This window comes from Canis lupus, chromosome 8 (assembly GCF_048164855.1).
Source record: "Canis lupus baileyi chromosome 8, mCanLup2.hap1, whole genome shotgun sequence".
Classification (NCBI taxonomy): Eukaryota; Metazoa; Chordata; class Mammalia; order Carnivora; family Canidae; genus Canis; species Canis lupus.
The window spans coordinates 49,572,062-49,597,502 of record NC_132845.1 but is presented as its reverse complement, the minus strand read 5'-3'; the positions used below and the strand labels follow the sequence as shown (position 1 = coordinate 49,597,502).

The 25,441-nt window shown below is 49.7% G+C and overlaps 1 protein-coding gene across 4 annotated transcripts in view; it reads left to right on the top strand.

Moving 5' to 3' along the window:
* The first annotated feature begins 2,185 nt into the window (after window positions 1-2,185).
* The window catches only part of MYH11 (myosin heavy chain 11), a 115,286-nt gene continuing 92,030 nt past the window's right edge, over window positions 2,186-25,441 (top strand). For all 4 annotated transcript variants that reach the window (XM_072835895.1, XM_072835897.1, XM_072835894.1 and 1 more), the window contains exons 1-2: window positions 2,186-2,322; window positions 19,302-19,663. In XM_072835895.1, coding sequence (XP_072691996.1) covers window positions 19,319-19,663 — 345 coding nt within the window. In that variant the 5' untranslated portion in view covers window positions 2,186-2,322; window positions 19,302-19,318. The remainder of the gene's footprint in view (window positions 2,323-19,301; window positions 19,664-25,441) is intronic.

The window sequence follows — 25,441 nt, the reverse complement described above, 5'->3', positions numbered from 1 at the left end:
GCCTCTAAGCCAATTCACCCCGGGAAGGCATTTCCCTTTCAAATCTCTCTGGAAGTGAGTCATGGCAACGGGTGGGCCTGGGCAAATCTCTGCACACCTCCAGGACCTCAGTGTTCTCGTCTGCAAAGTGGGGGTATGAATACAGGTCCCCCCCTTCTGATCTGGCACCGGGGGTAGTGGACCTAGCGCCCAGAGCCCGGCAGGGGTCTTCCCGCCTCCTCTGAGCCTGTCCCCGCGCGGCCTGTCGCAGCCACGGGAGGCGCCCCCCCCGCACCCCGGGCCCGCCGCGCCGGGAGGCCGCTCGGCACCATATTTAGTCAGGGGGAGCGGGCAGCCCGGGCTGGTATGCGGCGCTGGGAATTCCTGCAGGAAGGAGCCCGCGCCTGCCCTTTTTGGGTTGTCGCCCGCCCTGCGCCCCCCGCCGCGCCCTGGAGGGAGGACCGGCCGGGAACCGGAGCCCGTGCGCGGCGGGGCGGGGCGGGGCGGGGGCGGCGGGAGCGGGGCGCGCGGGTCCCCGGCTGGCGCGGGGCCAGCCCACCGCCTCGGCTTCCTTTTATGGCCTGTGTGCGTGCGGGCGACAGGGCCCGGGGAGAGACCTGGAGCCAGAGACACGGGGCCGCAGATAGAGACACGGGGGAGAGACTCGGGGCAGGGAGATAGAGACCCAGGGGCAAGAGAGAGAGGGAGCCCCAGGGGAGAGGTAGAGGGAGACACAGGGGAGAGACATGGGGCCAGAGACAGAGGGAGACACAGGGGAGAGACATGGGGCAGGAGATAGAAGGAGACACAGGGGCCAGAGACAGAGGGAGATGTCCAGGAGAGACATGGGGCCAGAGACAGAGAGAGACTTTGGACAAAGTGAGAGAGTGACAGAGATATACAGAGTGACTGGAAGACAAAGCCTGATGCAGATACACTGCATCGGAAGGAAGGACGGGAGAGAGAGAGACAGACCAACAGACGCAGGGGGAGGAGGGGAGAGAGAGGTCCTCAGAAAGAGGGGAGGCAGGGGTGAAGTTTTAAGCAGCTTCTTCATTTGCAAGAATTTCTTGGGCGGGGGAGCAGCGCTTGGGAACTCGCAAGGGCGGGGTCTCACCCACTTTCTCTTTGGACCCTGACAGCACCTTGCAAGTTGCATGAAGTACCCTCCCCAACACACGCACCCATTTTTCAGCGCAGACACTGAGGCTCAGAGCAGGGAGGTGGCTGGCCTGAGGCCAGGCCGTGGCCCGATGGCGCTTCCAGACCTGAAGTCACAGCAGCGGGGTTGCTTTTGTGTTGCTTTTGTTTGTTTGTTTGTTGCTCGTGGTTGGAAGTGGCGCAAACTGGAAAGAGTTAAAACTTCCCCTTCCCGGACAGTTCCCCGCCGTCGGGGGCTTCTGCCCGCACTTGGCAAAGTTCACAAAATCCCCTTTCTCTTCCCTTCCTGCAGCGCCGGGGCCCCCTCTCCAGCCCGTGGGAGGCGAATACAATGGGGACTGGGGCGGGGGCTCACAGTTCCGGCCCCCACAACCCCCTCCCGGCCGTGGGGAGGAGGCGGGAAGAATCCGTGATCCCCCCCAGACGCGGGGTGACTGTCCCCGGGCGGAGGCGGGGTGAGAGACACCTGCCCCAGGCTTCCGCGGGGAGCGCCACGCCCCCGCGCCCCCCATGCGCCTCTCTCCCCGCGCCCCCCCGCGCACCCGCAGCGCCCTCCCCGCGCCCCACATGCGCCTCTCTCCCTGCGCCCCCCCGCGCCCCTCCATGAGCCTCTCTCCCTGCGCCCCCCCGCGCACCCGCAGCACCCTCCCCGCGCCCCACATGCGCCTCTCTCCCTGCGCCCCCCCGCGCCCCTCCATGAGCCTCTCTCCCCGCGCCCCCCCGCGCACCCGCAGCGCCCTCCCCGCGCCCCACATGCGCCTCTCTCCCTGCGCCCGCCGTGCCCCCCCGCGCCGCCCCATGCGCCTCTCCCCCCGCGGCCCCGCGCCCCCCCGCGCGCCTCTCCCTGCGCCCCCCGTGCCCCCCATGCGCCTCTCTCCCCGCGTCCCCCCGCGCCCCCCAGGCTCCTCTCTCCCTGCGCACCACCCGCCGCAGGTGCGCCCCGGGACCCGCACAGACGCCGCGCTTCCCGGGCCCTGCAGGGGGCGCTGCGGAGGGAGGGCACGGAACCCTCCCCACCCCCTCCCCCGGGGCCGCCTCCCCTTTCCCACCCGCGGGCAGCTGGGTCTATAAAGCGAGGCGTCCCCGGCGACCCGGGAGATTTGGGCTCCCCTGCCTGGGAGGTGTGCCAGACCTGAGCTCTCCACCCAGTGTCTTCTCCGCTGTCCCCCCAGTTGGAGATCTGTAAGTAGGGTGGTCCTGGGGCGGGGTAGGGGGGCAATAGGGTAGGGGCTTTGAGGGTCCCATGGGGCACCCTACAGGGGCTGGAGCGGTGAGGGCTCTGCTTGTCAGCCTCTCAAGGACTGTGGTGAGGAAGTGGGGAGTCACAATTTTCATTTCTCTGCCCGGTCAGCCTCAATTTTCCCCAAACCAGCATCTCCCAAGGTTGCCAATGCTAAGGACCGCCTTGGGGGTACTTAAAAGACAGCAGTTCCGGGGGCCACCTCCCCATCCACTTGAATCCAGAAAACCTGCTTAAAAACCAACCAAACCAAAGAGGAGTCCCAGACAATTCTTATAAAGCAAATCCGGGAGATGTGATCCCTTAACATCTCAGAGGACCAGCTTCCACGGGCTTCTAATTTTTATTTTAGGCACAAAGTGCAACTGAACTCACTGAAAAGTCATTTCCAGTCACAGAGGCGGGCACAGTAACGTTCCAAGTGGATTTGGAAGCCCGGCTTAATTCTTTTGATAATGTGTTAAATCAGTTAAAAACACGTGGGCAGATACTCCGAAGAAAGAGGGGAGTTTTTCACCAGTTTAGAGGATGTGCTTGCGGATGTCCCCGGAGAGGTAGGACTGGTTGAGACACAGTATATTCATACAGCCCAGTGTTCATGCAGACCACCCCCCACCCCCCTCCAAAGTTAAAAAAAAAAAATCTTAACCCAGTTGACCCCCACCCAGACGGATGCTCAAGCCTCAATTTGCATCCACGACCTGCAGGTGTATTAGGGAAGGTGGCGCCGGACTGTGGGCAGCGCGGCTGGTACAAATGTTGCTCTCACCTGCCCTGGAAGGTGGGCAACGTGTGAGAAAGAGCGTGGCTGGTGCCGTTTTCACCCCGCATGGAGAGCGGGGGGTGGGGGGGGCGGATTTTGCTGCTTCTGGAAAAGCACCGTTCAAAGCCATGCTGATCAAGAAGTTAGAGAAGAGAAATTACTTAGAAACCCAGGCCAGAGAGTGTGGAGCGTTAAGAGCTGATGGGTTAAATTGCAGCGTGGCCCGGGGTTGGCCAGGGGAGGGCAGGCCGACTGTTGGTGAGGCCCCTTGCACACTTGGGTTCTGTTTGGTCTTCTCCATTGGTTTCATTTTCTTGAAGATGCTCGGCTCAAAGGCAGTGGCTGGCAGTGTTCAAAATACAGGACGTGGTCTCTCTGGAGGGAACTCTTCCCTCTGCGTTTTGCCACCGAGACAGCCAACACCGATGGGATACGTAGGTGCCAGGCACGGTAGCTGTGTTTGATGCAATTTAGCAGGGAGCTCAGTGAATCGCCGCAACCACCTTTCAAAGGAGGCATCGTGATGCCTGTTGAGTAAAAAGGCAGCCTAGGCTCAGAGAGGTTCTAGAACTTCCCTAGCATCACCCAGCTGGCAAGTCGTGAAACCCATCCCTGGGTCTGTCTGATGCCAAGGCTGTAGCCCTGACCCTATTGTCTTTACCATGCACAAATATTCTTTTTGGAACCAGGCTTGGGGGCGGGGGCAGTGCACAAAATGCTTCCAGGAAGGCAAATATTTATCATCTTCTCTTTGAGGCAAACAACCAAATGACCTTTTTTGAGTTTAAAATAAAATGGATTGTTTGTCCCCTGTGGTGGGCGGTCGGGGCTGCCATCGGGACAGTCCGCCACATGAGCTGGCCGGGCCTTCCACAAGAAGCTTCTGGGCTTCGCCTTGTACCCACCATGATTTTCTATTTTCCTGACTGACATAGACGTGTTATTCCGTACAAGGTATTTGTTATGGGTTTGTTATCATTACTTTTCTGTCCAGGGGCTGAGATTGAGGCAAACATGCCCATGTATGGTAGCGTTTTCCACGAAGCCATCCCCGGCTCGCTTGCAAATTAGCGTCCTATTGCAGCCTTGCTGGTCGTGACTCTGGAGATTTCTCTGCCCTGGTTCTTGCCGATGGGGAACAAGTGAAGGAGCCCCAACGAGAAGACCTTTGGGAGGGAAGAGGGCTGACTTTTTCTTGCTCCTCTCTTATGTGGAGGCTTTATTTATTTATTTATTTTTAAAATTTTGACCACTCAGGTTTATTAAGCTACCACTTTCCAAGGTGGGGAATAGAGAACAGGACTTCTGGTTCTGGAAGAAGGTGATTATCTTTGTGAGACCCTCTTGCACCGATGGTCAGTGACCCCAAGGCTTCACTAGGGCTGTGAGGGATGCCGTCCAGTCCTTTGATGAGCTTCTTTAATACTCTACAGTCCTGTCCCTTGATTCGTGAGCAGGTCCCCACTGTCTCCCTGTTGCACGTCCGCCCCTGGCATTGTCTCCTCTGCGCTGCCCCTTCCCGGAGCTCGGCCCCACAGAAGGGTCGCTCAAACCAGCTCATCAGAATCTTGCCTCTTCATCAACTGCCAATTACCTGAGTCCCTTACCCAGCATTGGGGGCTCATTACTGACTGAATCAGTTGGCCAACTTAGGACCCCTAATCTTCAAGAAGGGAAGAGGAACCATTCTGGAGGCTGTGATGTCCAGTGTCAAGGTTCTTGGTGAGGACACTCTTCCAGATTGGAAGAAGGGTGTCTTCTCGTTGTCTGCTCACATGGTCTCTCCTGGAAGTTTTATCTTTTTTTAAGGGGGTGGAGTGTCTCTTCTTTCTGCAGGACCCCAAACCCAAGCAGGTGGATTTTCTGTGGTAGGCACAACCGTGTGATTCTAAAATCAGATAGGCATCGGATTTTCCTGGAAAACCAAGTCCAGTGTTAAATCCACCGGGATCCTAGAATGTCATGAGCAAACCTAGAAATCATCTGCACTGGACTTTGCAAACCTCAGCTTTTCCATCCGAAAAATGGGGTGGGGAAGAGCTAATGTTTGTTGAACTCTTTTGCCAGTCAACATGCTAAGCTCTTTACTGGCATCGTTTTACCAACTTTACAGCAACCCTTTGGAGCAGATATTATTACTGTTTTACTAGTGTGCTCTGAATAACTGGCTCAAGATAGCTTGACTGGCCAAGGAGGAGGAATGGATTCTGCAGATCTAGCTCTTTCGAACTCTACAGCCCACGGTATTGCCCTGTTGGGAGGATTAAGTGGGATAATGCATATGAAGGGTTTAACACAGCACCTGGCCCCTGGCAAACTTCAGTGGACAGTTTTTTATAATGTATGTGACCAGAGACTTTGAGGATTTTGCTCAATGTGGCACGGCCGGTACTTGGCAGAACCAGAAAGCCTATTGTGCGGCCTCTCTGTAAAGGAGAAACTTGGCCCTAATTTCCCTTTTCTGTAATATCTTCACAAACCCGACTCCTATTTGCCCTGAAGATGGTTGCTAGAATTTTCTTTGATGTTAACATGGCCACACTTCCTCCCTGTGCCAGGAACACCACAGATTCCAGCTACACTGGCCTGTTTGTGATTCATGTAGGGTCGCGATGGCATCCTTTAAGAGCTCACCCGTGAACAGAAGACCTGTCTGGCTTTTACAGTGGCTCTTTTGCTCCCTGGGCTCTCCAGCCTCCACCCCTGACCTTGAAAGAATTTAACCATGGCCACACATTGGAGGAAAGGCTGAGTTTGGAGAAAGCCAAGCAGGACTTTGAAGGAAATTTTATAAGGATCAGATGAAGGAGGAAGGAGCTAGCGGTGCTGTTTCTGCCGTGGGGAGTCCCGTAGCTTGGACTTGAATCGGTTATTCAGAGGCTTGGAAGGAACAGCCCTCATCAGAAGTCCCCAAGAAAGGGCCACAGGACTCCCCCTTGCTCATTAACACAGGCTTGACCTTGCAAGGTCATGATACCCATTCCTTCCTTACCCTGGAGCAGCAAAGCGTGCAGCCAATGATACAGAATCCCAAAAGGAGCCAGTTGGGGTCATGATCACCCCTAGGCCAAATGTCCTTCTTCCTGACTCCGTCTCCCCATCCCCTCCTCATTCTTTCTCATCCCTGGAAGTAATCATGGGTAGTATAGTCTCATGTATCTTTCCAAAACTTTCCTACGTTGAATTTCCTTTTTTTTTTTTTTCTTACACAAATATTGGCATTCTGGAAATTAGGGTGGTTTTTTTCCTCCCCTCTTAATCATAGATCTTCAACATCTTTCTAAATCAGCATGTTTTGGCATTTTAAAAAATCAGCTGCATAATACCCTATTATTTGAAAGTACAGCTTCTTATGAAACAGCCTCTTATGGAAACATACCAGCTGCTCCCCATCGTTTATAAAGAGTACTTTGGGGACCATCCTTATATCTATTTTTGTCTGATTACATGAGTTTATTTGTCAGATAAATTCCCAGCAATGCAATGGCTAAGTCAGAGGCCATCCACATTTATTTTTATTTATTTATTATTATTATTATTTCTTTTTTTTGAGAGAGAGAGATTGAGAGGGGCGGACGGAAGAGAGGGGGAGAGCAGGGGAGGGGAGGAGGAAGAGGGAGAAAAAGAATCTTGGGCAGGCTCCATGCCCAGCTCAGAGCCCAACACAGGGCTCGATCTCACAACCCTGAGATTGTGTCCTGAGCTGAAATAATGAGTCAGATGCTTAACTGACTGAGCCACTCAGGGGCCCCAGAATGCACATTTTAAGTAGATATGGGGCAGCCCGGGTGGCTCAGCAGTTTAGTGCCTGAGCCTTCAGCTCAGGGCCTGATCCTGGAGACCTGGGATCGAGTCCCACGTCAGGCTCCCTGCATGGAGCCTGCTTCTCCCTCTGCCTGTGTCTCTGCCTCTCTCTCTCTCTCTGTGTGTTCTCATGAATAAATAAATAAAATCTTTAAAAAAAATAGATAGATATGAGAAATACCTGTTGCATTTGAGACTATACATTTACCATAAGCTCTCTCATGCCAGAGTTGTAAGCTACAAAATACAATGGGGCTTTTAGGGCCAGAAATGACCAGTTCTCTCTAACCCAAAAGTGTTTTCTTTTTTTTTTTTTTTTTAAAGATTTTATTTATTTATTCATGAGAGAGAGAGAGAAGCAGGCTCCATGCAGGGAGCTCGATGTGGGACTCGATCCCAGGACTCCAGGATCACGCCCTGGGCTGAAGGCAGATGCTCAACCACTGAGCCACCCAGGTGTCTGTCAAAAGTGTTTTCCATAGGAGCGACACTGTCTCTTGCTAACAACCAAGTTCTCTTGGTAGGGGAGAAAAATCATCTCTCTATGAACTAAAAAAACTTCCTTCCAGAGTGCCTTTAAACACAATATTTAAATGAGTTAGGCAGGGAGCCTGGGTGGCTCAGTGGTTGAGCCCCAGGATCGAGTCCCGTGTCGGGCTCCCTGCAAGGGGCCTGCTTCTCCTTCTGCCTATGTCTCTGCCTCTCTCTCTGTGTCTCTCATGACTAATTAATATCTTAAAAATAATAATAATAAATGAGTTAGGCAGATGTACTAAAGCAACACTGAAGTGGCCATTTCGCTGCCCACCTTCTACCTGTCAAGTGAGGTCGGGACCACATTTTCGGGAGGTGGGGTGTGTGACTGATGGATGTGCAGTGAGGGGGCCAGGCCATGCAGCTGGGAAGAGCGTTTCTACTCATGTCAGGCAGATCTGGTTTTAAATCCGGGCTCCAACTGTTTTACACAGGAAGGCTTTTAATGTAGGTGACTTTCTGGGATCCCTATAATCTTAAAGGAATGATAGATTATGCTCACCTTGTGGAACACTTAGGACACCTAGTGCGCTCGTGTATTTAATGAATGGCCTGGCCTGTTACCCCATGAATAGAAGGGGCCCGGTAATTATGGTGCTATTATTAGTCATAGAGTCCAGTTACCTCATGGGGACAGCTTGGGGCCGGGAGAACTGGTGCATCCAGGGAGCCTGGTCCCTCTCCTGTTTCCCTCTACACATCTGGCTCCTCCCACACCTAGGCCAGCCCTTGACCTAGTTTCTGTGATGCAGAGGGCCTTCTAGCAGGTGGACTGTGTTCTAGATCAGGCTCAGAGGGCGTTTGTTTTGTCTGCATGGCACTTAAAAACGTGCAGTGATTTAATTTGAGGGGTGGCTCTCTCTCGTACCTAAATTCAGACTTCTGGGTCTGTTGAACACCTGGTAATGCAGGGCCCACCCTCTCACTGGGTGACCCACCATCTCTAGGCAGGGTGAGAGGGTGCTGGCCAGCCACCTCTAGCCTGCGTCACTCTACGTTCCTCACCTGACCCTGGGGACACTTAGGTTTGTGTCTCTGGCCTAAGCTCTTGAGCTGGCAGCTTGGCAATGAAATCTTCAGGGAAGCTGTCAAGCAGGAGTGATGATGTGCAAATCCTACTCCATTTGGGCCCTGGAGTATTTTATGCACTTTTCATTAGTGCAGAAGCAGAAAGGGCAAAATCTTTTACCCCTGCATTCCTCGAGGGGGAGTAAAGCTGATGTGAAAACACATGAGAGCAGCTCAACAGTTTCGATTGGTCCAGTTTCAACCCTTTAATACAGAGTCACTGATGCCCTGAAATGTTAGCGCAAAATGTCCCCTGGAGTGAAAAAACGCGAGGCTCAGAGAGGCAGAGCGACTTGCCCAGAGTCACCCAGCAAATTCGTAGCAGAACTGGGACTTGTAACCCCTGTGGTCTCACGGAGGCTAAGGAAGAGCTCATTTGTGCTCAAAGGACGAAACAGTGTGGTGTTGGCGAGGCAGTCGGGACAGTGGACACGGCAGACACACTCGGCTGCGCCCAATGTTGGTGACACGGAGAGCAGCTGAGTCCTTTGTTTCCATCAAACTGTTTGAGAGCAGCCCTTGCTCAATAAACTGTCCTTAGTGGAGCAATAACCCTGCAAGTGCCCTTCCAGCCCCTGGAGCCGATGCAGGACAGCGGGGGAGGGGATGGCGGAGGAGGAGGAGGAGGAGGAGGCCTTGAAAGGAGGGTGGGGACCCCCCCATCTCCCTGGGGTCTGGCCCTCCAGGCGTCTGTCTCTTGTCTGATCTGCTGTCTTCACCTGTGTGACCTTCTGCTGTTGGCCTTCCAAGCGGGTGTGGACGAGGTAGCGGGTGTCCTCGGCTTTAATGGTCTTCCTAAGAGAGCCCTTGCTTTTTCTCTAAAGCAGTGGTTCTCACTAGGGACACTTTTGCCCCCCAAGGGGCATCTGGCAACGTCCAGAGTTGTCACAACCAGCAGGAAGGGTGGCTCCTTGGCGGGGAGTAGTTGGGACCCCGGGGTCCTACACATCCTGCGATGTGCAAGTCAGCCCTGTCCCCAACCAGAGAATCAGCCCCAAGTGTCCGGAGTGCCCAGGCTGGAAGCCCCTGCTTGGAGCGAAGGACCACGGCAGGGGCAGGGCGCCAGGTTTTGTTTCCAGGCGGCGCGCAGGGAATCCCTCACTGGCTCGCGCTCCCCCATCGCTGTGGCAAATTTTTTTTTTCTTTTTGCCAGCTGCCTTTTTTTAAAGATTTTATTTATTTATGGCATTTTTTTTTCTTTTTACCAGCTGCCTTTTTTTTTTTAAAGATTTTATTTATTTACGGCAATTTTTTTTCTTTTTGCCAGCTGCCTTTTTTTTTTTAAGACTTTATTTATTTACGGCAATTTTTTTTCTTTTTGCCAGCTGCCTTTTTTTTAAAGATTTTATTTATTTATGGCAATTTTTTTTCTTTTTGCCAGCTGCCTTTTTTTAAAAGATTTTATTTATTTAAGGCATTTTTTTTTCTTTTTGCCAGCTGCCTTTTTTTTTTTTTAAAGATTTTATTTATTTATTCACGAGAGACACACACACACAGAGAGAGAGGCAGAGACCCAGGCAGAGGGAGAAGCAGGCTCCCTGCAGGGAGCCAGATGTGGGACTTGATCCCAGGTCTCCAGGATCACACCCTGGGCTGAAGGTGGAGCCAAACCGCTGAGCCACCGGGCTGCCCTGCCAGCTGCTATTTATTTGTCCCCGCACCTCCCCTGATGCTCGATCTGAGGCATCTTGCTAGCTGCCAGCCCCCCAAATGGTGAAGACTCAAGGTTCTGCGTGCCTGGCCGGAGCACATTCTTGCAATGATGACAGCAATTTATCTGGAGCCTCCAGCACTGATCTGGGGTGATTCTCAGGCTGGCCTCTAGTTCCCACGGTCCTCGAGTGCTCCCTGCTTGTTTCAAAGAAGGCGAACAAAGCAGAAAAGGTCACCTTGGAAATAGCCCTTTGTTCAGATTCCACCAGAGCTCGCTGTGCCATGATGGGCAAGTGGCTTAACCTCTCTGTGCCTGTCTCCTCATCCGCAAATCAGAGTTAATGGGGCACCTTGGTGTTTATGAGGGGGTTAAATGAGATAATAGCTGGTACCCAGTAAAGATTTAGCAGCTCTGATCACTAATATTAGTGGTAGTAATTTGGTAGGCTCACTGAATTTCCTCAAGGGCACATCTGTCGGATTCCATCAGGGTTTGGTGGGAAAAGAGGTCTGTGGCCAAATGTTTTGAGGAGCCTCGGGCGTAAAATCGCTTTTGGGATTCAGACCTTGCCAAGGTCTTGGATGTCCTGATTCTGTCCTGATTCTTGCTCTGTCTCTCCACGACAGAGGTAGGGGCTGGGAGCCTGGGGGAATGGGAACGAGGGGGAAGTTGTGCTTTTCAAGTGGATTCAACCGCAGAATCTTTTTTTATTTTTTGAAGAGTATCCTGACCTCCCTGAATCCCACCCAACCTCCACCCCTAATTTCAAGGGATTAGGGTTCCAAGGAGCACAGTCTGGGAAATGCCGTTCCAGGGTGAAGCCAGGCTCCTCTTTCCTTTGACTAAAGCAGATTTCGCACTTGGTAACTGTCAGAAGCATCAAAGCCGTGAGAAGCAAGCCAGCTTCTCTCGCTCCTTTTTTGGACAGAGACCGACTCTTTGCACTTGATCTAGTTTGTGTTTCTGAATCCTAGATTAGACACGGTTCCCGGCGGTGGGGATCCTGTATCCTTTTATTTTTCTGGGTTTTGTTTGTTTATTTGTTTGTTTGTATTTTTATTTTTTCTGTTTTTCTGACTTTTTAGGCAGCTGACCAACATCACAATTCGAGAGAGCCCACTTGGTTGTGTCACTGCTCAGAACAAATCAAATACATCCCCGGCCCTCTTGAGTATATCTGGCTCCTATTGTATTGTATTGTATTGTATTGTATTGTATTGTATTGTATTGTGTTTATTTTATTTTAAAGATTTTATTTATTTATTCATGAGAGACACACAGAGACACAGGCAGAGGGAGAAGCAGGCTCCATGCAGGGAGCCCGATGCGGGACTCGATCCCGGGCCTCCAGGATCACACCCCAGGCTGAAGGTGGCACTAAACCACTGAGCCAACCAGGGATCCCCTCTGGCTCCTATTTTATTTTTATTTTTTATTTTTTATTTTTTATTTTTTATTTTTTATTTTTTTTTAAACTATAAGAGACTCTTTTTTTTTTTATTTATGATAGTCACAGAGAGAGAGAGAGAGAGAGAGGCAGAGACACAGGCAGAGGGAGAAGCAGGCTCCATGCACCAGGAGCCTGACGTGGGATTCGATCCCGGGTCTCCAGGATCGCGCCCTGGGCCAAAGGCAGGCGCCAAACCGCTGCGCCACCCAGGGATCCCTGGCTCCTATTTTAAACACTTTTCCTTGCACAACTAATTTAAGTGTCCTTAACCAATTAACCTGGCTCTGCTGTGTGACCTCAGGCAGATTCCTTCACCTCTCTGAGCCTCTGTTTCCATATCTGTAAGGTGGAGCTGCCTGTAACACCCCGCTCCGAAGGCTGTGCTGTCTTTGCTAGATGATCCTGCATGTGAGCGATTCAGCCCAGGGCCTGTATGGGGTCTGTGAGTGTTAACTGTCACTCTTTGTATTCAGAAAACTTGGCCCTGGGGATGATGTACAAGCCGAATGGGAGATGGTGGATATTGACATTGCTTACACATAGATGAGAATTGTACTCATTTTATGTAGGAATATTTTTCCTTTTAAGGAAAAATATCAAACTTGCGGAAGTCAGCAGAACAGCGTAACCCACCTGCAGGCACCCCAGCCCTCAACCCCAGGCTTGTCAGTTCAGCTACAACGATTCCCTCTGTCTCTGAAAGGAAAGACTCTAAATACTTTTTTAAAAAAGATTTTACTGTTTATTTAAAAGAGAGAACATGAGCAAAGAGAGAGAAGCAGACTCCCCTCTGAGCAGGGAGAGCCATGTGGGGCTCGATCCCAGGACCCCGAGATCATGATCCAAGCCGAAGGCAGGTGCTTAACCCACTGAGCCACCCAGATGCCCCTCTAAATACTTTTTAAAAGTTTATTCACTTAAGTCATCTCTACACCTAACATGCGGCTCAAACTCACAACCCCAAGATCAAGAGCCCCATGTTCCTCCCAGGCACCCCAGGAAAGGATCCTAAATAGAGGAAGTCATAGTACCTTTGTCACCCCCCAAAATTGAACAAATTCCCTAATATAAAGGCTATCGAGTTGATGTTTGAATTTTCTAGAGTGGCTCTTACGTTTTTGGAGGGGTTGTCAAAATTTTGGTTTTTTTCTCACAATTGCATGTCACTTAAAGCTTTCCATGCAAGGGGTGGCTTTTTAAAAATGCAAAACGTGGGATGCCTGGGTGGCTCAGTGGTTGAGCATCTGCCTTCAGCCCAGGGCGTGATCCTGGAGACCCAGGATTGAGTCCCACATCAGGCTCCCTCCGTGGAGCCTGCTTCTCCTTCTGCCTGTGTCTCTGCCTCTCTCTGTGTGTCTCTCATAAATAAATAAATAAAATCTTTAAAAAAAAAAATAAAAATGCAAAACGTGCCCTTCTCTCTGATTTGCCCTCGTACGTGTGCCCTGCGGGGAGAAGGGGCTTCATTCCCTCCCTTCCCCCCTCTGTGTTTGTCTTTTATTGTCCTTGCTGGACCTTTTCATTGTGGAAGTGTTCCAATGCATGCACAAGTAGGGAGAATGTTAGGACACACTCCCTGGCACCTGCCGCTCCACTTTGACCATGATCAAGCTGGAGACGCGTCTTTGTTGGCCTTCAGCTCCTATTTTTCCTCTGTCTCCAAGCTCCTTTGAGTTTATAGGTTCCTCTCCTTTCTTCTGTACTTTGCTAATGAAGTAGAGTCATTTGTCCTATGCCTGCCCACCTGTGGACTTTGTTGCATTCCCCCCACCAGGCCTCCATGACTGTATTGAGCATGATCCCTGTGCCTGGCATTTGTGGACACTAGACCCAAAGGCTTTGTCCGCTTTGGCCCCTGACTCCCTCCCTTTTGCCTTTCTGGAAGAATATTTCCTTGATGCTAGTGGCGCTCTGGATGGCATCCCATCTGGAGGTACGTGTATCTGATCGACAACTTATTATGATAATAAGGTTAATTTAGCACATTTAGGTGATGCCATCCTCATGCACCGATGATAAAGCTCTGCATCTGCTTTTCATCTAACACCGTGGGTCTGACCGCTTGGACTCAGACCCGCATCCTCAGCATCACCCAGGGGAACTTGTTAAACGTGCAGATCCTGGGGCTCCTCCCAGCCCTGCTGATTCAGAAGCTCTGGGGGGAGGGCCCAGCCGTCTGGGATTTCACAAGCCCCCAGGGGAGGCTGGTGCACGGAGACGTGTGCAGCCTCTGGTCTGATGATTTTAGCAGCTACAGATGGTCATCGTCAGGGCCCGTTATTTTATTAGGAGTTCCCAAATTGCTACATTTCTAGTTTTGTCGTTTCTTCTACATTTGTTAAGTGACATTGTCCCAAGTAGCGGGAGTGTTCTCTAACAACAGTTAAAAATGAGGTTGCAGGAGGGATGCTCCTGGGGTAACGTCCCATGAAAAACCTGCAAGAGTTTAAAAATGCAGGAAATGTGATTTTTTTTCAAAGATTTTATTTATTCACGAGACACACACACACACACAGAGAGAGAGAGAGAGAGAGAGAGAGAGAGAGAGAGGCAGAGAGAGAAGCAGGCTCCATGCAGGGAGCCTGATGTGGGCCTCGATCCGGGGTCTCTAGGATCACACCCTGGGCTGAAGGCAGGTGCTAAACCACTGAGCCACCCAGGGATCTCCAGGAAATGTGATTGTTAAACTTAAGTTTGTATGCACTTCTTATTTCACTTCTTGGAGTGACGAAGTAATTACTCAGATTTAGGGAATAAGTTGCTCATTTCTCCACCTTCTTTTTTTTTAATTTTTATTTATTTATGATAGTCACAGAGAGAGAGAGAGAGAGAGAGAGAGAGAGGCGCAGAGACACAGGCAGAGGAAGAAGCAGGCTCCATGCACCGGGAGCCCGACGTGGGATTCGATCCCGGGTCTACCAGGATCGCGCCCTGGGCCAAAGGCAGGCGCCAAACCGCTGCGCCACCCAGGGATCCCTCTCCACCTTCTTAAAAATGAACTATTACAGGGGTGCCTGGATGGCTCAGTTGGTTAAGTGACTAATTCTTTTTCTTTAAGATTTTATTTATTGATTCATGACAAACGGAGAGAGAGGCAGAGACACAGGCAGAGGGAGAAGCAGGTTCCCTGTGGGGAGCCCAGTGCAGGACATGATCCCAGGACCCTGGGATCACACCCTGAGCCGAAGGCAGATGCTCAACCCCTGAGCCACCCAGGTGCCCCAGTGGCCAACTCTTGATGTCTACTCAGGTGGTGATCTCGGGGTGGTGATCTCGGGGTGGTGAGATCGAGCCCTGCATGGAGCTCTGAGCTCAGCAAGGAGTTGGAGGCTGCTTGAGACTCTCCCTCTCCCTCTGCCCCTCCCTCTGCTTGTGTGCTCTCTCTCTCTCTCTGAAATAAATAAATAACTCTTAAAAACAAAAATGAGCTACTAGATCAGGACTTTTAGAAGAATTAACCACCCCCTCTGAGCATATCAGTTTCTGTTTTTTCTTACTGTTATTTTCACCCCGGAAAGAGAAAAGTGGCCGCATCTGCATCTCAGGAGTTGGCTGCCCTTTCATGGGATATGGGGGTACTCCATCTCCATGGGATTTGGGGTCCCCGCGTGGGTGTCATCTTGGTGAATTCAGAGGAGTTGTGAATTCTCTGCTGAAGTAGGGGTGGCAGCCACACAGTATGTCCTGGTGGCCACCCCTCCTAACTCACCCTGCGCCTTAGTTCCTGGGGGGTGGAGGGCACAGAGTGCAACCCACAGCAGTGGGTTGGGGAGGAAAGATGGGGAAGGTGGGAGGAGCCAGCTGACAGCACGTGTTATAGGGCAAGGGTATGATATGGTCGGGAATGGGCCACCAGACAGACTGATAAAGAGCCTGGTGTCTCAGCACCCTCCTTGCGGACACACACCTAGACAATAGGAAGAAGACTGTCTCAGATGGGCTCCTCCTGTTGAGGGGACGTTGAATGACTTGAAATTTTACATAAAGACTTCTCTTTCTGAAAATTATTTAGTGACCTAGAGGAACAATTTGTATCAGGAAGACAGAATCAATATTTCGCTTCCCCTCCCCTCCTCATTACCAGTTTTCAAAATAATGTTTTTTTAAAACTTTTATTTATTTACTTGAGAGACACAGAGAGGCAGAGACACAGGCAGAGGGAGAAACAGGCTCCTTGCAGGGAGCCCGATGTGGGACTCGATCTCGGGACTCCAGGATCACGCCCTGGACTGAAGGCGGGCGTTCAACCACTGAGCCACCCAGGCGTCCCCAAAATAATGTCTTGATTGCCTGTCTTACATGGATGACCTTTGAAATTTATGTTAATCGTCATGCTTCGTGGATTTAAACATACTTTGCTTTCCATCCCTATAGTTATTTTTCTTACTGATGTTCAAATTCTCCTACATTGGACCAGAGAACCATAGTTTAATATTTTATAGTGTCATAGAGTTTTTTTTAAAGTAATCTCTACACCCAACTCAAACCCTGAAATCAAGAGTCACATGCTCCACTGATTGAGCCAGGCAGGCGCCCCAGTCTTTTAGAGTTTTAAAAATGTATATACATATGTACCAAATCACAAGACAGATTCTCTTACAAATATTTCAATAAGCCTTATTGAGATATAATCTATATTCAGGAAAACTCACTATTTTTTTAAATTCACTGGCTTTTAAGGGTCTAGCCAGTGAGTTTTGATGAATGTATACAGTTGTGTAACCACCATAATCAGAATATAGAACATTTTCATCCCCCTGAAAGTTCCTTTGTGCCTCTTGGCAGTCAGTTCCTCTCCCTGCCTCTGGCAGCTGACTATACTTTGCTTCCTCCCATGATGGTTTTGCCTCTTCTAGATTTGTGTATCAGTGAGGTAATAGAGCCTTTTGGGTCTGGCTTCTTTGGCTTTGCCTAATGCTTTTGAGATCTGTTTTTTCTTCCTGAGGATGCTATTTAGGTATAATTTTAATTTAGAAATACATCATACACATCTTTGTATGATCAATGGTCACATCTTGTATGATTCCCTTCGTATGAAATGTCTACAAAAGACAAATATATAGAGAGAGTAGATTAGTTGGTGCCAGCAGTTGGGGATGGAGTGATGGCAGCCTGGCACAAGGGAACCCTTTTTGGGGTGATGGGAACGTTCCAAATTTTATTGTAGTGATAGGTGCACAACTCTGAAAATTTGCTAAAAGTCATTGAATTGTACATTTGCAAATGAGAGAATTTTATGGCATGTAAATGACCCTTTAATAAATATATTAAAAGAAAAGGAATTTTGGCATAAGAGGAAGTCCACACTGCATTTTCAGGGGAATTACCCGTGATGCATGGATGTCCCAGTTAAGAAGACATCACTGGGGGCACCTGGGTGGCTCAGTGGGTTAAGCATCTGCCTTCAGCTCAGGTCCTGATCCTGGGGTCCTGGGATTGAGCCCTGCATCATTAGGCTCCCTGCTCCCTCTGCCCCTCCCCCTACTTGTGCTTTCTCTCTCAAATGACAGAAAGAAAGAAAGAAAGAAAGAAAGAAAGAAAGAAAGAAAGAAAGAAAGAAAGAAAGAAAAATGCAATTTCAGATCAAAGAGTTTGTATAGATTTTAAGGTTTTTCCATCCAGAAGTGTGGTGTGTGCAGAGGCCCAGACCCTACAACCCTTGACAACACTGGATATTACCAGTAACTTTCACCTCAGCCAAGCTGATTGGGGAAAATCAACAGCTCCTTTCTTTAATTCATTTACTAGTGAGGCTGAGCATCATTTTCCTCATGCGTATGGGTTTTTTGAAGGTCTTTGGGGAAAAAAAAATATTTTTTTGTTGATCGTAAATTTAAAATTACAAAACTACAAATGTGATAAAAAGAGATCATCAAAAGTATATCCATGTTCACAGTAGCATTTTTCACAATAGTTGAAACATGGATGCAACTCAGGTGCCCATCAACAAAAGAAGGGATAAGCACAATGTGTTATACATATACGATGGAATAATCTTCTATTATAAAAGAAATTGGGAAAAAATGATAGAAAGTTAAAAATCCCTCTGGGGTGCCTGGGTGGCTCGGTTAAGCATCTGGCTCTTGATTTTGGCTGGGGTCATGATCTTTGGGTCATGAGATGGAGCCCCGTGTCAGGCTCTGCGTTAACAGGGAGTCTGCTTGAAATTCTCTTTCCCTGTCTCCCTCTGCCCCCACTCATGCTCTCTCTTTTTTTCTCTTAAAAAAAAAAAAAGTAGGTAAAAATCCCCTCCTAAGTATACTCAAAAGTGGGTATTTCTCCACATTTTTTTGCCCATATTATTCTATATATTTTAAAATAAAAGTGGGATATTATACCTACTGTTTCCATTCTCCCTTTTATTTTTTAAAAAGCCTTGTTGACCTATAATTCACAAGCTATACACTCATCTAAATGGTACAATTCGGGGCAGCCCGGGTGGCTCAGGGGCAGCCTGGGTGGCTCAGCGGTTTAGCGCCGCCTTCAGCCCAGGCCCTGATCCTGGAGACCTGGGATCCAGTCCCACGTCGGGCTTCCTGCATGGAGCCTGCTTCTCCCTCTGCCTGTCTCTCTCTCTCTCTCTCTCTCTCTCTCTCATGAATAAATAAATAGAATCTTTAAAAAAATTTAAATAAATAAATAAATAAATGGTATGATTCAATGGCCTTTAGCATTTTCACAAAGCTGTGTATCCACAGCTATAATAAATTCTAAAATATTTCCATTTCCCCCCAAAAGAAGCCCTATACCCATGAGCTGTCACTCTCCCAGCCCCTGACAACCACTAATCTACTTCAATCTTTATGGATCTGCATGTTCTGGATATTTTATATAAATGGGATCACACAGAGTGTGGCCCTTTGTGACCGGATTCTTTCACTTGATGTAATTTTGTTGAGATTCCTCTGTGTTGCAGCGTGTATCAATCAGTACTTTCTTCCTTTTCTCAGGCTGAATAATATTTCAGCCTATAAATAGACCATACCAACCCCTGAATAGTATTTTGTTGTATGAAAATATCTTGGGACACCTGGGTGGCTCGGCGGTTGGGCATCTGCCTTGGGCTAAGGTCATGATCCCGGGTCCTGGGATCAAGTCCTACATCGGGCTCCCTGCAGGGAACCTGCTTCTCCCTCTGCCTGTGTCTCTGCCTCTCTCTCTGTGTCTCTTTTTTTTTTTTTAATTTATGATAGTCACAGAGAGAGAGAGAGAGAGAGAGGCAGAGACACAGGCAGAGGGAGAAGCAGGCTCCACGCACCGGGAGCCCGATGTGGGATTCGATCCCAGGTCTCCAGGATTGCGCCCTGGGCCAAAGGCAGGCGCCAAACCGCTGTGCCACCCAGGGATCCCTCTCTCTGTGTCTCTAATGAATAAATAAATCAACCTTAAAAGAAGAAAAAGAAAATATTGTGGTTGATGTGTCCAGCGCCATGATGATGGACTATAGGCAATGATGAAGATGTTCTTCTGAGGGGCTCTGGGTTGTTTCCATTCTTTGACCATATAAACAATACTGTAGGGCACATCTTCATACTTTGTGGAATGTCTCTGCAGACTGTGTTCCTAGGCATGCGAGGTGACAGATTCCTCTGTCTTTAGGGCTCAATTCTGGCCGGAGTCTGATGCTGTCCTTTCCTTCATTCCACAGGGGACCAACCAGGCACCATGGCACAGAAAGGCCAGCTCAGTGATGATGAGAAGTTTCTCTTTGTGGACAAAAACTTCGTCAACAGCCCAGTCGCCCAGGCTGACTGGGCTGCCAAGAAGCTGGTTTGGGTCCCTTCAGAAAAGCAAGGCTTCGAGGCAGCCAGCATCAAGGAGGAGAAAGGGGATGAGGTGATTGTCGAGTTGGTGGAGAATGGCAAGAAGGTCACGGTTGGCAAAGATGACATCCAGAAGATGAACCCACCCAAGTTCTCCAAGGTGGAGGACATGGCGGAGCTGACGTGCCTTAATGAAGCCTCTGTGCTACACAATCTGAGGGAGAGATACTTCTCGGGACTCATCTACGTGAGTATCTGGGGACAGCCAGTCACTTCTTCCCGGGCCTCCCGCACCTCTAAGGGAGGAAGAGCTTTAGAGAGATGTGTTTGGGGTACAGGTTGGGAGGAGGAGAGTTTGACCCGAGGGAGGCCGCATGGAGAGCTAGAATTCATTCAGACTTGGGTTCACACCTGTCCTGCCCCACCGAGTTCGGTGACCTCGAACAAATTCTCTCACTTACTGAAGCTTCAGTTTTCCTACTGGTGAAGTGGGAATAACCACCCTCCCCATATAAAGGAGGCGCAAAGATGCTATGTGGTCGCCAATGCGGAGGCCAGGGTGCGTGGCCAATGCTCAACAGGTTTCACTGAAATACTTCCTGTTCTTCCTTCATCTTGGAGATGAGGGGGAGCTCATAACCTCTTGGGAAGGCTGGAGCATCTGGGCAGCCAGGTGGGAGGAGACCTGGAGGCCTTCCCCATCACAAGTGGGAATTCCTAGATTGGAGCCGGGGCTCCTTGGGGTCAACGATGTAGATCAGAGCAGCCAAGAGCTGCGTTGTCCACTAGGGTAGCCACTGGGCACGTGTGGCTAACTAAATTTAGATGCAAGTCAATTAGAAATCAGAATTCATTTCTTCAGTTGCACTGGCCAATGTCAAGTGCTCAAGAGCCACTAGAGGCTAGAGGCTGCTGTATTGGGTAGCACGGGATGGAACACTGTCATCCCCACAGGAAGTTCTGATGGGGGACGATGTGACACGGGGGGTGCACCTGTTCCTTGTGGGTTTGGACCAACTCCCCAGAGCAAGAAGGACATAGGTGGCCCCCCGGTGTCAAGTTGCTGGGAGCAGGGGTGTCCTTCCATTTAGCTTTTGTCTGTGTGCTTCTCACAAAGGGCACACTGATCCCTTGGGCGAATTACCTGGTTTCTCGGAAATTTCATTTCCCTCTCTGTGACATGAGCACAAGATTAGTACCGACCTCGTGAGTGGGTTAGTTGGCATGGGTCTGGGGACACTGCCAGCTCTCAGAATGCTAGGTGTTCCTACTGGCTATGTCACTGTTATGGTCCCTTTTCCTGGACCCTGTGCAAACTTGTGAGAACATTCCCTTCCATCATTACGTCCTCTGGCCCTGCCCTTGTCACGTAGCTGCGTGAAATTTACCCTTTAAAAAAAAATCGTCCTCTAGAAAAAGGATCTGTGGATTTTCTTTTTTTCCTAGTTAGGAAAAGAAGTCACATTTACTACAGGAGAGTTGGTAAATTCAGAGAAGCACAGCAAAAACACAAAAACTCAGTCCTCCCCCAGAGGCAGCTGATGAAATGGTGCATTCGTGAGCTCTTTGCTCGTGTGAACGGTACATGTTTACATATACACAAGCCTGCACACATAGGCTGGCGGCTCACTTTTTTTCCGTGTATGAGTCAATGCTGAGCATCCCCACATTTCTGCTATTACCCCCCAAATACTACCATCTGAGGGGCTATGTAATCTGTCCTGCGGATGTGCCATAACTGGCTATCCATTCTTCATATGGATAGCTCAGAGTGGCTAACAGTGGCTTTTATTTTTTTGTAAGAACCCAGAGGGAACAGAGGAGCGACCTGTAATTATCAAATCCCTCCTCTAACCCCTGTTGTGTGCCTTGACCCCTTTAATCAATACAACATCCATGGAACAAGCGTATGTGTCCCATTTAACAGGTGAGCAAGCTGATCTCAGCATGCTGAAGCCTATCCTAAACTTCCCTAACTAAGCAGCCAAGGTCCCCTTTATCCGAGCCACTCCTTGTATGGAAATACTATGGACTTGGAGCTGTTGGTACAGGGTGGGCATTTCCAAGGCCAGCCTGCCAGGAGCTGGGGGGTAGGCGGGGGGGGGGCGGGGGGATGAGGGCAGTGAGAGGTGGAACGGAGCTCTTCTAGGCCTCCCATCTAAGATATGTTCTCTCCCTCGGCGAGGTCAAGGACAGGCCCGTGTATAAATCTCACCTGCTGTCCTCTGACGTAGCATTTGATCCCAAAATAGAAATCAGAAAAAAAAATAATAAAGGGCTTATGAAGGTCCCGAGACCCAAAATATCTAATCTGACAGCAGATTAAAAAAAAATGAATCAAAGCGCTAAATTCCTGCTATGCTTCTCTGGACAGATTAGATGAAAAGCCTCTCAGCCTTGTGACCAGGTGCCTCCTCCTATCTCCTTTCTTTATGGTCAGGTTAGTCACTTAAATAGAACCGTTGTCCTTGATGGAGGAAATAAAGGGGAGGTGGGGGAGGGAAAGCATACACATGACAGCAGGAGGTGTGGCCCTTGGGAGTCGGTGGGTGGCAGGTGATGCTGAGGCAGCCAGGGAGCCTGACTTGGCCCAGCTAATGAAGAGAACATTCTCCTCTGTTCTGCAAAGTGCACCTTGAATGAAGACCCTTGTCTTCTTGGTTCTAGAAGAGTCTTCTTGTCTTCTTGGTTCTAGAAGAGTCTGTGGAAGCCATGGGGTCTTGTGTCTGACCCCTGAGATGCAGGCTCTTACCTTACTTGTTCATGGTACACACATGACACAAGCATGTGAGCCCTCGTCCGCACTCACCTGCCCTTCTGGACGCTGGATGCTCTCTGCCAGGAGCTCAGTAGGACCGCTCAGCCATTGGCTCTGTCCTTTCTGTTGAGGGACAGGCAAGGGTTTCAGGCAGAGGAAGCTCAATAAAGTGTGTTCCTTGCCTGTGGTGGGTACTGTCCCGAGTCCTTCCCAACCCGTTTTGTCCTTTTACACCACTGGGGAGAGCGGTGCAGACCTCCCACCCTGCCCTTGACCTGTTTGAGGCAGAGAGCTGCCATGACTTGCCTGGGAAGGAACCCGGTTCAGACTCTGCCCTGCTTTTTTAGTCTCATTGTTGCAGATAAATTGGGGCTTAGAGGGGCGCCTGGGTGGCTCAGAGGCTAAGCATCTGTCTTCAGTTCAGGTCGTGATCCCAGTGTCCTGGGATCGAGTCCAGCATCAGGCTCCCTGCTCTGCTCGTGCCCCCACCCCATGAATAAATAAATAAAATCTTAAAAAAAAAAAAAAACAACTAGGCCTTAGAAAACTTGTATAACGTGATGAGAAACAGCTGGATCTTGAACCCAGGAAGGCTGGCTCTGGGACCAGTGCTTTGAACCACTACTCATTTAATCCTGCCAGTGAGGCTATTACCCCATTTCAGAGACCAGGGCTCTGAGCTCAGCTGCTCTTGGTCCTATTTCTGGAAGTGAGCAGAGCTGGGATCCAGGCAAGGCTTTCTGCCTCCGGGGCTGGAGTGATTGACACTACCTGTGGATGGTAAAGGGTGTGAGGGTAGCTGAAAGCTTGAGCAGGAGGAGATGGGTGTGGGCTAGGGCAGGTGGGGATGATGCCATGGGTGCCATTAGCTTGGAGCTGGACAACCGTTAAGTGCACAGAAGGAAGAAGTCCAACTTTTTAATTATGATTTCTTGGGCAGCTACTAGGTTGCAAGTTGTTGGTGCAGAGTGAGTGATTTTTTTAAAATAATTGAGCTAATTTGGTATATCTCCTTTTCCTATCCACCTTACCCCCCCCCCCCCAAAAAAAAAAAGAAAAGAAAGAAAATCTCAGTTTCTGGCATTGCTTGAAAAAGCAGAGGATCTGATACCCCTGGGCCCAGGTTGCTAGGTGACTGCCATGTTAGGTGGGGTGTGGGCACTGTTTTTCCATAGGCCTCACTGCTCCCTGCTGTCTTCCAGGGAGAGTCCCCTTCCCGGGGCTGAGTTTTTTCATTGTTGATCACTACACCTACTTTTTCTTCATACCGGTTAAGTGCACTCATCTCCAAGCTGCTTGATCTCTGTAAACAGGGGGACTTCCTACCCCTATGCCAACGGCTTGGGGTTGGGAACATGATCCAGAGCAAATGTAGATGGACTTCCCTATCCATTGGGTTTCCAAGCCCAAATTCCCCACCCAAGAACCCCAAAGGATATTTTCCTGGTTCTGATTGCACTATTCTGGGAAGACCAGGAGGTAAGGAGAGGCCTTCCTTCCAAAATCGAGCAGGTGACAATGTTTTCATCTTAGACACTTGGCCCAATGACTTGAAGGAGTATCTGCCCGGGGATGCTGAGAGCAGGCTGTGAGCAGAGGCCTCCTGAGTCCTCAAGGGTCCTGGAGGATGGAAATAAGATCTACAAGTGTACCAGGTCTCAGAAGGTAGAAAGAAAACACAGCTGGAAGCTTCCCATTATTGAGCTCCATGAGCTCAGTGTCTAGACCTCTTGAATTGTTATTGCTTCAAAGAAGCTTTCCACTAACACAAGGCTATCCATGCACAGACCACAAGAGAATATTTAAAAATAAGAAGCATGTATCTTGTCTTGTGGCTTTTTCTTGTGTTTGTTGTTAACTATCTAGTCAGATTGAAAATGTTGTTTTGAATGGGTAATACATGCAAATATTAAATAGTATGTCAGGATACTCCAATTTTTTCCTTTCATCCCTATTCTTTTTTTTTTTTTTAATTTATTCATGAGAGACGCCGAGAGAGAGGCAGAGACACAGGCAGAGGGAGAAGCAGGCTCCCTGCAGGGAGCCTGATGTGGGACTCGATCCCAGGACTCTGGGATCACACCCTGAGTCAAAAGCAGACACTCAACCACTGAGCCACCCAGGCATCCCTCATCCCCATTCCATTCCCTTCCATAGAGAAACTGTGAGGACCTTTCTTACATAGGCTTCCAGAAATATTTCATGGTGGCTGATATTTCACAGGCAAATATATGTATATTTATTTGTATTCATATAAATGTACTCTTTTTAATGGTAGCATGCCATAATTTTTAAGCTGGTCCCCCACTGATGGATATTTAGGTTGTTTATAGTCTTTCTTTCCCTTAAATATCAAAGCTGCAGTAAATTGCATTCTTCCTGGACTGTCTTTGCGAAAGATGTCCTGAACGCCATGACGTTGCACTATAACCTGGTAAAGAATGTACATCTCCCCATCATTTTTTAAAAAAGATTTTATTTTATTTTATTTTATTCTTATCCCGAAGTTACGGATCCGGCTTATGGACTTCCCTTCCCTACATTGTTCCAACAATTAATCTACAATGTTCCAACTGATTTTATTTATCCAAAAGAGAGACGGAGGGAGAGAAAGAGAACACAAGCAGGGAGATGATCAGAGGGAGAAGCAGACTCCCCCCTACTGAGGGTAGAGCCCGATGTGGGGCTCGATCCCAGGACCCTGAGATCATGACCTGAGCCAAAGGTGGACGCTTAGCCAGCTGAGCCCCCCCGGGTGCTCCTCTCCATCGTTTCATACGTGGGGAAGAAGAGGCTCAGGTGTTCAGCCACTCACATGAATCCCACAGGTAATTAGGGGCAAAGTTAAGGCTCTGCCCTGGGCCGCGCTGCTGAAACCCTGTGTGCCTTCCACCTTCCCCAACCACTGATTCTCATTTCTGCCGGAGGAGGCAGCCGAGGGAGCAGTCTCCTGCCCAGGGCTCTCTGGCTGACCATATAAAGTGTCAGGGAAAAACTGGAGTCACTTCCTAATACGGTCACAAGAGGGAAAGCCTGGGCCTGTGGCTAGGGCCCACTGGTGGCATGGGGACCCTGGGATCCTGGCTGGGACACAGGAGGCGGGGGCTATTGAGAGCTCTGAACTGGACCAGCTGGAGAGGAGCTTATGGGGCACAGGGAGGCAGAGACATCACCAACTGCAGGGGGGCTGGGTCTGCTGAGGTCAACCGGGGTTAAACGACAGAGCTCAAGGCTCCAGATTCTGAAGGACGGCCACCCTGCGTGGGG